General features: G+C 37.9%; 1 protein-coding gene across 1 annotated transcript; it reads right to left on the bottom strand.

Moving 5' to 3' along the window:
- Positions 1–6,921: 6,921 nt before the first annotated feature.
- psmd14 (proteasome 26S subunit, non-ATPase 14) lies at positions 6,922–11,528 on the bottom strand. Its single transcript, XM_008284827.1, has 11 exons — positions 11,438–11,528; positions 10,392–10,463; positions 9,870–9,941; positions 9,665–9,784; positions 9,353–9,423; positions 8,887–9,037; positions 8,678–8,785; positions 8,205–8,279; positions 7,997–8,122; positions 7,383–7,445; positions 6,922–7,096 (listed from the first exon to the last, which is right to left on the bottom strand). The coding sequence occupies exons 2-11, from the start codon at positions 10,437–10,439 to the stop codon at positions 6,998–7,000; spliced, it is 933 nt and encodes a 310-aa protein (XP_008283049.1). The 5' UTR covers positions 10,440–10,463; positions 11,438–11,528; the 3' UTR covers positions 6,922–6,997.
- Positions 11,529–14,052: the final 2,524 nt, after the last annotated feature.

Here is a 14,052-nt window from a genome sequence, read left to right as displayed (position 1 = left end):
AATATAAAATGCTACACTCTGCAAGCTGACAGAATGGTTCCTTAGGTTTGTTATATATGGACCCCACAAGTCTCAATCTGTGGTTTGGACTGTTGTCTGTATGCTGCTGTTTTTTAAATGCTCCACCATGGCAGGGACTTCTTATTCCACTCATAATATGTCTTTTAAAATTATACAAACACCAAAAGTACATGCTAACAAAGCAAAAATCTTGATTTATTTTTACCCAAGGGGTCTTTAAGCATCTTAAACTGATTGTAACTGAGAAAAAACTAAATCAAAACACGCAGCTGCATTGATGATTAAAAATGCTAAGTCCACTTTAAACACACAACTAAACACAACAATTCCAACACTGTAGTTCTCTTTATGCCCTCATGTTACGGATGTGATCTATTGTTCCACTGCTTTACTAAATACAGTTCACAGGCTCCTATGATTTGTTTGTGTAGAAGAAGAAGGACTAAGTTTTTTTCTGTTTAAATTTTTCATATCAGTCACCACCACACCCTCTATTTCCTTCTCATTTTGTTCCTCATCTCCTTTCTAATTTACCCTATAAAATATTGTGTCCAGCAACAGAGCTTGCTACTTGCCTTCCTCCTCCCCTTATAAGGAACATATTCGGTCACATCAAAAGTATTCCTGGAGGCGATGTGACGACTTTGCCGTCTCTTCCATTCATTTAGGCTTTCAGTTGTATTTTGTTATATAAGACTGACTAACTGGGACGCTACACAATTACCGATTGTTCAAACTATGATCTAACTCTTCTGTTTGAGTCTGTGTTTGATTCTGAGCTTAATGCAAACTCAGTCTGCATGCCTTATACTCCAGATGTTGTGCCCCTTGCTACAGAAGCAGGCACCATTTATCCCCATACTGTATATATTAATATTTGCCAGAAAACACTGCAGGTACAAACTGCCCTGAGCTGAACCAAGAACAGTGATCTAAATGTGCAGATCTGTTTATTTCTTGGCTGAACACATGTGCTGAGAAAGCAATGATATTTTTACAGGTTAAGGGCACTCTGACTGCTGAGGCAGGGTACGCAAGAACGGAGTGAGACGCCGAGTTGATACAACACAGCTGTCTGACAGATTGCGTTACATTAAAATGCCCAAACTGTTCACATTAACATTGCTCGGACATATTTAATGGGTAAGTGAAGAAAAGTGAAATACAGCTGGGATGGAGAAAGCGCTTTGTGGAGACTGTAAAAACAGATCCGGGTTGATGGGGGGAGTGTTTATCGTCCCAAAGAGATGCTCCTCCAGATGTGTGCTGTAGATCATAAACATATGTCAGAATTCACATACATGTGCAACAATGAACAAGCAGAAATATTCTTTCTTTCTCACAGTCCAGTATGCAGACTCCTTCCATCTAAATTAGTTGCATAACAAAGAGAGAAGATCACAATCTCACCTAAAGTTCCATTTATTGGCTGTTTTGGAGTTTTATATCATCTTGCATGACTTTCATCTTCAGGTGAAGTTTGCCATTTGTCACTGAACAGTAGATGCCCATGTTTTTTCTGAGCACTGCATCTCTCATCTATGTTGGTTTAACAGCAATGCTTGCAGCGCTATCAGGTTGTACAAAGGAACAGTGGAACTTTGAGCTAAATGATGACAGCAACATCTTAACAGTTACAACGCTTACATGCTGATTTTACACCAATGTGCCTTGCCTGCCATCGGGAGCAACTTGGGGTTTCAGTGTCTCGTTTAAGACCACATAGGCACATGGAGGGGATCGAACCAGCAACCTTGCGCTTAGTGCACAACCCACAACCTGAGCCACAGCTGTCTCATAGGTAGAATTTTAAGCAAGCCAACATTTGCTAATTAGCACAGAGTACAGGGGAAGTTCTTAGGAATGTCATTACTTTTGCAGGTAAGTGGTTCTAATCCAAAGTACTGGGCAAACTTAAATATTTGCACAAGATCACTAAAATAGTCAAAATTTATCCCAAGAGTAGTTGAATCAAACACAAACCTCTGAGTCTGAAAAGTGAAGCCAACACAGACGTTCCAAAAACTGTAGTTCCTCAAATGGACACTTGAGGCTGGATCCAAAAGCGATGGACTCCCATGTTAAAATGTCCAACTTTACAGGAGAAAAAAACATGTTTGCAGATTTTCACAAGAAATAGTTTTGGTCACTATGGCTCATTTTTCAATTTATGACAGCTGTAGGTGTACATAATTCACCAGATTAAATTGTATTAAAATTAAAATTCCAATTAAAATTATACATAATTAAGGGTGTGGTAGCTTTGAGGATGAGTCAATGTTACCAAGATTGAGTGTCAAAAACTGTTGTTCAAAAAACCTCCACCACAGAGGGTTTGTCCAGCTTTATATAAAGTCTATTGGTAAGAAATTAAATTCTAGACTAAAGGCCCTAGAATTAAAGTCAGGAGATGTCCAAATAATCAGGATTCATTATCTAGAAACCAATAATGCCTGCACGAGAGTTTGCACCAATCCATCAAGTAGTAATAAGAGAAAAATTTGACCTGACTGTGACACTTCTTGAGAAGTCGTGGACCACCAAAGTTAGTTGGATTCATCCTCTGCAGATTAATGTCTATGCAAAATTTCATGACAATCCATTAAAGAGCTATTGAAACATCTCAGCTTGGATCAAAGTGACAGACCAACCAAAAACACCATTTGCTGATGCGCTTTTGACATGATCAAAACATCCAGGACACCTAATAAAGGAACCATGAGATGTGATTGTTGTGATTGTTGTGATAGTCAGCAGCTGTTTTCAGGATCAAGACTGAACTCTGAAACTCAACGAGAGAAGAATCATTTTGGACTTAAAAGTACACTGTGCCTCCTCTTTTCATTTCACAACACCCTAATTCACAAGAAGTTCACAACAACAAAAACTGGCTTATCTCCGTTTGTCATGCTATAACTGTTCACATTTTTATGAACTTTAAACTGTTCATCTGTGAGGGCGCACACTTAAAAAAGCTTTAACTCTGTCATCCTCTGGCTCCTGTCTACTGAGGCGGGGCAGAGTCTCGTGTACTTGGCCGTGGCCTCATGGGAGTGATCTGTCCTCTTAAACCACACCAAACAGCATCAGCGTTTATTAAAGCCCCTGCTGTTTACAGCCTATCCCTTTAGCTCATCTGCTTGGAAGTGGTTTTGCCACGAGAAAAAAGTAGGGAGAAAAACACTCCTTAGAAAAAGATTCCTTCAAAAAAAACTTGGGATACTGTAACTTTTTCTCTGCTGGGCCTCCGTGGAGTGAGGACAATGTTGCTAGATTTGCACAGGTGAAAGAGAAATGTCAGATAATCCAAAGCATTAGTGAGCCTCCATTAAAAGCCCAAAGTATCAGCTGGTTATATACAGCTGCACACTAAGTCATAGCCTGGCAGTAAACATCCACATTCATCTGAGGAGAAGAAGTCATAGTTGAAGCTTATCTTATCTTCAGAAAGAGACTGAGAACAAACAAAAAGAAGAAAGCTGGTTCAAACTTGTGCTGCGCTGAAGTTTTCTGGACGGGGGGGAAGTCTCTTATCACAGCCCCCTTAAAGATAACATTGTGTTTTTGTTGCTGCTGCTGCTCCATATGGCTTCTGTGCAGGACTGCTGTGTAATCTCAGTGAGACATCTCCTGACATTTCCAAAAGGATATGTCACACCATGTCTGAAAATGCCTGCATTATTTCATCTGGCCATAACAAAAATACTGTATGATGAATCAACACTTTAGATACACAATGGAAATGACACATTGTCCGTACACAAACATGCAGGCAGGCTTCATCTGACTTGCAAAACGGCCTCGTTTTGGGGGGAAAGCTATGAAACACCGATTGCTGTATGTGCAATCACTATTTTCACTTCACTGCAAAGACATCAACACTGTAACGTATACAGCAAGTTCAACAGCTACAGCTCTCATTAGCTTCATATATATTTTCAAATTAGTTAATTATTCTATCACATGCACCCTAAAAAGCAACAATAGCCTCACAAAGCAACATGGCTACCCACTGTCCACTCATCCAAAAAATACATTTTGCTTATTGCTACTTCACTTAGCTTCTTTGTGCAGACTAGAAGACTGTTTTCATATTCATCTGCTGATGGAATGTCAGCTAATAAATTACGATGACTAGCAATGGGTTAATGTACACAACATGATCCGGTTAAAATTAGCTCCAACTCAACCAGCTGCACCATAAAATATCCTTATGCAGCAAAAATATTCTAATAATGGCACACAATAACTAGTTATGCTCACTTTTATTACGTAAGCCTTCTATTATGGTAGAAAAATCAAATACATCTATTATGACAGGTTAGCCTGTCTCATATAGTTTAAATACATCTGCAAGCAGGTTATGGGTGATCACAGGCTGCAGAGGAGCACACCTCCAAGTTTCAACAGCATATTGTGTTAAGAGACTGAATGAAGATTGTGGGGGGTCCTGTAGCTCACCTAGTTGAGCAGGCGCGCCATAAACAGGGGCTATGGTTCCCTGATGCAGTGGTCGTGGGTTTGACTCCTGCTCACTTCCCTTTGCTGCAGGTCTCCCCCCTTTCCTGTCTCTTTTACTGCTCTAAATAAAGGCAAAAAGCCATATATATATATATACACACATAATGGGTAATATTGCTAACATTATTGTGTTAAGCTGGTATAAGGTATAGGGTAGCTGAGGCTGACTGGACTGGAGGAAATGTCAGACGAAACCAAAGGGATTGTAATTTATCCTGAGCAGAATGCATGCCAAAACCAAATTTTTCCAATAGTTGTTGAATAGTTGAGTTTCTCTCAAAACTACAACTGTGAACCTCATGGTTCATTAGGATTCATCATTTCAGTGTGCACCAAATCTAGGGGCAGTCCATCAGATGAATAGTTCAAATATTTCACAATAAAGAAAACTTTTTATAAGGGCAGCACGGAAAAAAATCTCAACAATGTTATACAGAATTATTCTTTTGGCACCATGATTTCATGCAATGACATTTCATGACAGTTCCTCTAATAGTTGTCGATATGTTTGAACAAGTTCCAGAATCGTCAGGCTCAAGGTGCAGCAGATGAAAACATGTGAGTCAAACATAACTGTTAGAGCCTATATACATTCAGCGCAGACATTCCAATGCATCTTTATGCCTGTAGACATGACCCTACATGAGGAAACGTCAAAGAATTTCTGGGAAGGAACAAGAGATTGAGTAAAAGTTCCTGGTGATACTTCCATGCTATTACACAACTTAGGGGACAAAGTTATAATTGAGCATTTTAACGTCCTGTTCGTGATACAAAACCATAGCAGCTAATGATGCTTCAATTGATCATGTAGAAGCATTTTATTGAGTCATATTTGGTTACGGATTTAAAAATGCATTGCAAGTATCTTACTTATCCTGCAAAACTGTTTTGATTGCACTTTGATCAGCCCTTTAAAACACGGCAATGGGAATACATCTATAGAACCAAGCCAGCTTTACAATTTCAACTTCTACAGTGTTTTTAAAAGACCTTTAGGTTATTAATTTACCTTATGGATTATGTCGGGGCTCACTTTGTCATCACCTAAAGGCCTCAGGGAGGGTGTTTAATTTCACAGCTCAGAATTTCCACATTTTTCACAGCGTGCTCAAGGAGAAAGACAACTTCTTCCTCCGTGGGTTGCAGAGGTTTTGGTCAGGAACTAAAATGATGAAACCTGAAGCCCCTAAAGGCCGACATAATGGCAGGGGGCCACGTCTGCTGTAACTGTCTAGTTAGTGTTTACTGGACGGGGTGGAGGAAGACCATATGCTCCTTGTTCTTTGCAATCATTGGAGTCTCTGTTATATGAGCTGCATCTTTGGCAGAGATCCTGTGAACCCATTATGGAGACTGTGTTTTTCCCCTTCAGCCTGTAATAAACTAAGGGGGATATTGGCTGTTTGTGTTTGCTCCACTACCATTATGAGAACGTGAGTCCTCTCACAATAGAACATTCAACTGGATAAGCTGTCATTGATAATCTGCACATGGTGGTTTTAAATAAGATGTCTTTCTCGTGTTTGAGCATCATCTTCAAGCGTTGCAGCATCTCTCCTTTTCTACATAAGCTGTAATCTTGTGTAATTCCTCTTTCACGTCCTCACTGCTTATGAATCATGAATGTAGCATCTGTCTACTGTACATTGCATATGCAAACTTCAGCATAACTGCACTAAGAAAAAAAAGTTCATTTCGCTGATCTTCCTCTTTTAAAACAAGGAAGAACGTCATCATTGCTAATTTTTCTTTAGAACAGACACCACGTCAACATAACGAAAGAGGAATCATGATTCAGATGCCGTGAATCAGCAAAAGAAGCCCCGAATGTTTAAAATGAAGCGCTGAGTTTAGAGAGAGGACACAGTAAAGAAGATATTGTATGTTTTATATTTTGACAACCTAATCTGTGTTGTTTGCCTCTAAAGTAGAGTTTTCCAGCTATTCTCTCAAACTCCACAAAACTGTCAAATAATTCAAAGCAATCAGATTTAACCATGAAACAATAACTGCAGAGAGATATTAAACTATTGAAGTGACAACACATTCAGCTGAAATAACCAGAGCTTTTTGACAATTAAATGGTTACAATCATATGATGTATTCCATCTTGATCTTGAACAGGGGTTGCAGTTATTAACTCAATAATACGCTACTCTTGCACCATCCAGTGGTTACAAAAGATATTGCATAAAATCCCAAGAAGCTCGTTGATGCAGCTTGGTATTACGCCTTCAAATACTTTTTTTTTTCTCCACAAAACAACATAAAAAGTAATTAGTCCCCTTGATAGGTATTATAGAAGCTCCCAGATGAATGCATCAATTTGAAGATAAAGCACAAAGCTATTAAGCTCAATCCAGAAACAAGTGAGTGTTCATTTCATACGTACATTTATTTTATATAAAAGAGAAAAGAGGATGTAATATTAACAGTTATACACACGGAGCCATCACTGGAAAACTACAGTATCCAACATAGCAGCTAGGCACTGAACAATGTTGGATGTCATTAAAACATCTACGTGCTCCTCCAAGTGTCTCTTGGGATCCTGCAAGAGAAACAGAAAATTAGACACAACAAACCAACAATGACATGTGATTAATAATAAGGATGTTATAAGCAAAAACAGATTGTTTTGACAAGTCTTTGGTTTCATTAAACTTTAGTTATACAAGCAGGAAACATTATTAATGCAGTAACCTGATCTGCAAATCCTCTGCTTGTACAAACAGGTCAGTCTTTGCTCTCTCACTAAAACTTTTCCTTCGTTTATCTCTTTAACTCTATTAACAGAAATATGAATGTTTATATCTGAAGCTTAAAATTGTTCTTACCTGTTTACCAACATTCTTGATCGCCAACTGCTCTGGGGTCATTTTGTCCTCTTCCTCGACAGCCTGAGGTGGAAACACGACAGTGTCTCAGTATGAAGAAGGAGGGGTTAAAAAATTCCTCTCTCTGCTTATTTGTATGCGTGCAATGCTTTTGCAATTTGCATTGCTGAGAAAACACTTCACAAGGTTTTTAGGTCAAGCAAGATCAGAAAAATCTTGTATAATGCAAGTCAAGCATGTTTGCACCAGTTCATCCCAGTCATTGGACTCAATGAGTATCACCAAACAAGAGAGTGAACTTCTGAACAACTGCACAGAAAGCAACAGCTGCACCAGAGCACACAGTTAAATTAAGCAAAGGACAACACTGTTCTAAAGTCTCTGTATTAAGAGTCGAAAAGTCTTTATTATAAAAGGCTATTAAAGCCAATGATTTCACTCTTAATCATTGTTACTTCCACTCACTCTAATCATTAAGTAATGCACACTTGAAACTGCTATTCCAAATTGTCTGATATACAAAGGCCAGTTCAGCCTTCAGAAAGTTAAATAACGCATGTTTTCAAAAAGTAAAAAAACAAAAACAAATGCTGAGCAAGGTCTAAATGTTGTACCTTATTGTAGTTCTTTGCCAATTCCAGCATTTCTTTCACAATTGTCTCGTTCAGCTTGCAGTGCTCACTGTAGTCCTGCAGGGTCAGACCCTCCATCCAGCTCTTCTTGTGCAAGTTCAACAGCATCTGAAGAAAAATAGTCATGCTTATTATGTTTTATTAAAAACTACGAATGAAAACAACTCTTTAAAATGGTGGTGACTCAAACCTTTTGCTCCAGCTCATTTTTCCTGTAATTGATGGTGATGGAGTAGTAGTGCCTGTTAAGTCCATGAATCAGAGCCTGAAAAAAACACAAACCTTGAGTTAAGTAAATGAAACAATAATGAACACAATCACTTGGTGCTGATCAGAATGCCAACAAACGGAGAGAAAAAAATCTCAAACTTTAGAATTAATATTTCACTATTTTACCTCTGGATAGACAAGAACAGAACTGAGTTACTTTACAATGGCTTAATATAAGTCTAGTGTGTGTTAGTTAAGTGACCACCAATGACATAATAATCAACGTAGGCCATATGCTGTTTGTGAAACAAAAATTTGAGTGAAACATCACTCAATTTCACAGGGAAACATTTACTGGACATACATGGTTCAGAGATATAAATACTCGTACTCATACGTTTTCCAGTACAGCCTATAAAAATTCATTTTACATAAAGGTGGACAGAGCATTACCTGGATTGAGGGCTTGTTCAGATGACCCAGGTTAGAAGTAGTTTGCCTTGGTTCGTGACCCAACACCATCATGTTGGCATTGATCAATCTGAAGGCATCAATAACAACCTGCAGAAAAAAAAAAGTGGCAGAAAATTAAATCGGCTTTCTGAATGGTACATCATTTCTAATTTACTTTAAATTCCCAATTAGTAGCCACACATTCCTACCTTTCCTTTGACACTCTGAATGGGATCAACCACGACTGCCACGGCTCGTTCTGACAGGGCCTCAAAGCTCTGCTGCGTGTTAATGTCCACTCCAGACAACCAACAGCCAAAGCCAGGGTGACTGTGGTACCATCCCACAACCATCTCTGGTCTGATGAGCAACACAGGTAGAGGACAGTTTTTAGAATTAATTGGAGGAATAAAATCTAACCAAATAAAAGACATTAGGTCTACATTATACATTGAACACTGGTCTTTCTATCGACAAAATAAGGCTTACTGCAAAACTGCTCCGCTACAATTTTCTGTTTTAGTTTCTAGTTAGAATGGATTTTGCTGTAAATCCTGTTTTACAAATTAGGTTACATTCTTTTTTTTAAGTCTGTGTGGACAAAATCTGATCACATTTTGTTCTTGTTTTTTCCCCCTTTTATATTTTGGCTAAAGATATCTGTAAGAAATTTACCTGCCAGTCTGCTTCAGCATGTCCAACATCTTGGCCTGGAACACGGGGTCCACTGCTTCAACACTCACTCCCTGTGAGGCAAAAAAAAAAAAGTCATTTTGTGATGAAGAGCAAAAAAGCAAACATTTTATCACACATTTTTTTTTGTAAAGCTATTGACTTCAACATTCTAACAAGGCATTTACTATTCAACTACACCCCAAACAGGCATAGCAATGCAGTCATATTACACTATAGGAAAATTCTAGTTAAGATATTTTCTACAGCAGGTCACTAATGATGCATACTCTTGATATTAGAGATAGTACATACTGTTCCTGACTGTGGCATGGCAAACACATCAATCACTCGCACTGTGTAGTCATCAACAAATTCTCCCAGCATCAATCCCATGACTTCCATTGGCACTCCAGCACGCCCGTGCTTCAACATCTAATGAAGAGAAAACACCATGAGAGGTCACAGAGGTGTCATTTTAAAACAAATCATAAATTTTGTGCTGATGATGTGAAATTACCTTGAGCAGGGCCAGAGAGGAGATGTACACCTGCTCTGCTGTGTCCACAGCAGGTGCATCTGTTGGGGGGCCCTGGGGAGTCAAAGCACAGATTATTTTTCAGTTCAGGTGTTTAAAATACAGCAGCTACTAAGACAAATCACTATAATCCAAGTATTACTTTACATTTTAAAGTATGTAATGTTTAATGGGCAATGACTTCCGTCTATCTTTTAATCCTGTGACACACTACATGAAGACACGGTTCTTCACAGTATTTGTGTGTCCAGATGTGAGACAGCAGTGTGGCTCAGACGTTCAGCTAAAGTCACTTTGGTCTTACACTTGATAATATATGAAATCATAAATGAGTAATAAGTACACTATTCAGCAGTCAGTGATTTAACAAGTGTTAGGGGTTACACTCTTTTGGCTCACAAGGTTGATGGGGTTTCTTTTTGTTTGTTTGTTTGTTTGTTTGTTTGTCTTTAAATCTAGTAGAGTAGAATGGACATTGAATGGACAATTTAAACTTTGTGTTACCTGGCCAAGCCCTGGCATTCCACCCCCAAGCCTCAGCAGTCGGTCCATATTGAGATCTGTTAAAAAAACAAACTTAAACACACACAACAAAACCACAATTAAACTCAAGCTAACCTGCAAAGTGTATTGTAATTAGAACAAGGCTTGTGCACATACAGACTTTGATGTTATACTTTATCATTCTTTAAAGCCCAAATAGTTCTTTTTTAAATATTACAAACACGTTTGGGACAAATTCAAAGGGAAGGTTTCAGATTTTATATGAGACAGCACATGGAGCAGACCTTGATAATTTTTGCAAATGGGAGCTAAAGTTCACTGAGGGTGGTCAAGTTAAATTACTACATATTCAAATAATTCTCCTAGGCCATTCTGCTCTAATAAAAATTACAATTAGGACATTTCCTTCCGTTTAACGGGTAGTTAGCTGGGTGGAACACAGTAAAGACTTCTGAATGTGGATCTGACTTGACATTTACTTATTTAGACTCCTACAGGTAATAGGTGTGTTTAGAGCAGGTCAATTCCAACTAATCAGGCTAGTATTAAGACAAGCATTAAATATGTCTATGAGTTTAAGCATTTGCTTCGTCTGAGGTTTCATATGATGTCAATTTAGGCATTGACACTTACCGAGACAGCTGACCTAATTCTGTCACATTAAAAATGTTAATCAAGTTTAAATGTCTATTTGTGATCCATAAGACAACAACAAACAGCTAATGCTAGCTTCTGGTAGCTAATTTTCGCATGATCACGGACCCTAAACACAGCAATTACCTCCAGATAGAGCATGACTGCGCTTTAATTTATAATTGAAGTGTCAGTTAATTCTCTTTGGTAGTAACAGCGAGTCATTTCAGCGTCGATCAACGTAAAATCAGAGAGGTCTCTGACACACTTGGCGTGAAGTTTAACGTTAGCTCGCTCATGCTAACTTAGCCTGCACCGTCTCGCACCAGATTATCTGCAACAAATTATTAACACCGAATCCAATTCGCCGTATTTATTTAAATCTACGGGCTGTGAAAAAGCTGTAAACCTACTGTCAAATCGTCCGGCTGTTCAAAGGAGTTAGTTGTTCTGGCTCAGTCGAAGAAAACCAACTGTCCACAATGAATCAGCCCGAATTGTCGTCTTTAGAATAACTTCTTCCGTCGCACTGATTACGTATATTGCTGTCGCCGGACTGACAACGCAACATAAAAACACAAGGGGGCGCCACAGTTTCATACTACACTGCAGCTAATCATTCTAGCTTACTGCCGCTACTAGTGCCAATAATAATAATAATAATAATAATAATAATAATAATAATAATAATAATAATGATGATGATGATGATAATAATAATAACAGAAGTGGTCTTATTCACCTGATATGCAAGTATGTTAGTGTAAATGTCGCTACTAAATGACGTATTACTCAATTTATCCTCAATTTAGCTTAATTATGGTTCCTAATATTTGAGTTAGTCAGACTAACTTGCACATTTAATATTACTGTAGTGTGTTAACCTTAATATTTCAATAAGACAGGTTAATTTCCACAAATAATAACATTGTAGGGTCTTAATCTTCTTTTTTTTTAATATCCAAGTTATTTGTTAAAGTATATAATATGGCAGGTTACATTTGATCATGTTCATTTGTATGTATGAAACTGTAGTGCCCAAACCTTTGTTTTTAAATTAGCCAGAAATTCTGTTACATTGTATAATATTCTAGGTTTTTAACATAAACATTAAAATTGTTTAAGATAATTTGTGTTACATATAATTTTGTAGTGTGCTAACCTTAACTTTTAAATTACTAAGATCATTTTGAATGTTATATATTATTGTAGGGTCTTAACATTAATATATAAACATGTTAGATAAAATTATAACTAGCCTGTCACTAGGTACAAGTTGCTGCAAAAAGAGGCATAATATTTTAAACAGCATATGTTTTAATATCTTCAAATGTTTTTTGTTTTTTCAAATCTAATTCTGCTGGCCACTGATTCATATTATATCTATCTTTTTATCTATCTATATTTAGGTCCATATTTTAGGGAAGTTAGCAATAAATTTTTGAAATTTATTGAATAGAATAAAATACCAGAAATGTTCCCTCTAGCACTTACAGAAGAGTCATCTTGATAGAAACCGCCTCTTGATTTTAGTACTAAAACGAATGAAAACTGCTGTGATGTTTGTGTGGTTTCTCATATTTCAACATGCAAGCATTTCATTATTCCCCGTGGAGCCACAAACTCTGAGCCAAACCACACCATCACTGGGCCTGTGAAAAAGCTTCTCTGTTTAGTTTTATGTATTCTAGCCAGACATTCGCCGGTTCTGCAGAACAACTCTTACACTCTCACCCAGTAGTTTTACTGCAATTCCACACAGGTCAGCTGGCATGCTGAGGACGCCAAGGGGAATTTCAAATTCCCTAATTCTTTGGTGAATGTGGAAGGAGCAGATAATCATCTACATTCCTCAGTCCCTCCCTCTTCAAACCCACAGGACCCCCTGCTACCTCAACACAATTCAATTCACTCAGCAGTCCTAACCAGGATGTGCTTCCTTATGATGAACAGAACTAGTTTCTTTGACCTTTGAGATCTGGAATTGACCTGCATTTGTAGGGTATATATTATTAATGTCAGTTGTTTCAGGGTTTATCTAATTTCTGTTGGGTTATTGCTTATTGCCGTAGTTTGAATCCAGTGTTTGCAGATGTGGTGTCCGTGTCCACCATTAAAGGATCTTATGCAAGCAATATACTTGATCAGAATCAATACAGTGCAAGGAACAAACTGTCGTTATTTTTTCTAAGATAGAGTTCGTTGTTTTCTGAATCATTACTGCTGACCATGTTATCTCATTGAATTCAGCTCTGATGATTGGCTGACAGCTTCTCATTGGGTTCAATTCAAACCTTCTTCATTTCACTTGTCCAAACAGAGAAAAGTCATTTCTAATGCTCTTTGATGAATCACCCAAACAAACAATGAATAGATGGATAAATGAGACCAAGGCTACAGATCACTTGACCTATTGGATATTTGATTCGTTTAAAAGAGGGCATGTTAAAAGCACAATGCAAGTTTGCAATATAAACAGCTTTGACTTGTGAAATATTGATCATTTAAATCCTTTATGACCTGTACATTTGATGTAATGCGTTTATTAATCAATATCTACCTAACCGGACAACAACAAGCACAGGAAACCTTCTGCACAAAAACTACTGCAACTGATTATCCAGATAGGAATGATTGGACTTTTCAAGGCACATCAGATGTAGCTTGTAACACAAAACCAGTGTGAAACCTTAATCCTACCAGCAGAGGAAATAAGGGAAAGAAATTTGATGCTTTAAGAGCTTCCCTGCACCCTGATGGGATTTGGATTTAGCGTCGCTTTATAAATCTCCAGCAGGACCTGCAGTAGGATGGCTGCTAGTGGCAAGCACTGCTTTGAGCCTTTGTATGTGAATATAAAATGAGTATAATTAGATAAAAGTGAAAGGCTAATGTGAATATGCAGACAGTTATGGCCAACACCTCCGGGGCCACATATGTTCCTGTGTAGTTTTCCTGCTGCATCTCTATCAATCTGTCCCCCTTTATCTGTCTAAATAAAGACAAAAAAAAAACAGAAGATAACGTT

Source organism: Stegastes partitus, unplaced genomic scaffold, assembly GCF_000690725.1.
Source record: "Stegastes partitus isolate 25-593 unplaced genomic scaffold, Stegastes_partitus-1.0.2 Scaffold374, whole genome shotgun sequence".
In the NCBI taxonomy this organism is placed as follows: domain Eukaryota; kingdom Metazoa; phylum Chordata; class Actinopteri; family Pomacentridae; genus Stegastes; species Stegastes partitus.
This window is presented reverse-complemented; position numbering and strand designations above follow the sequence as displayed.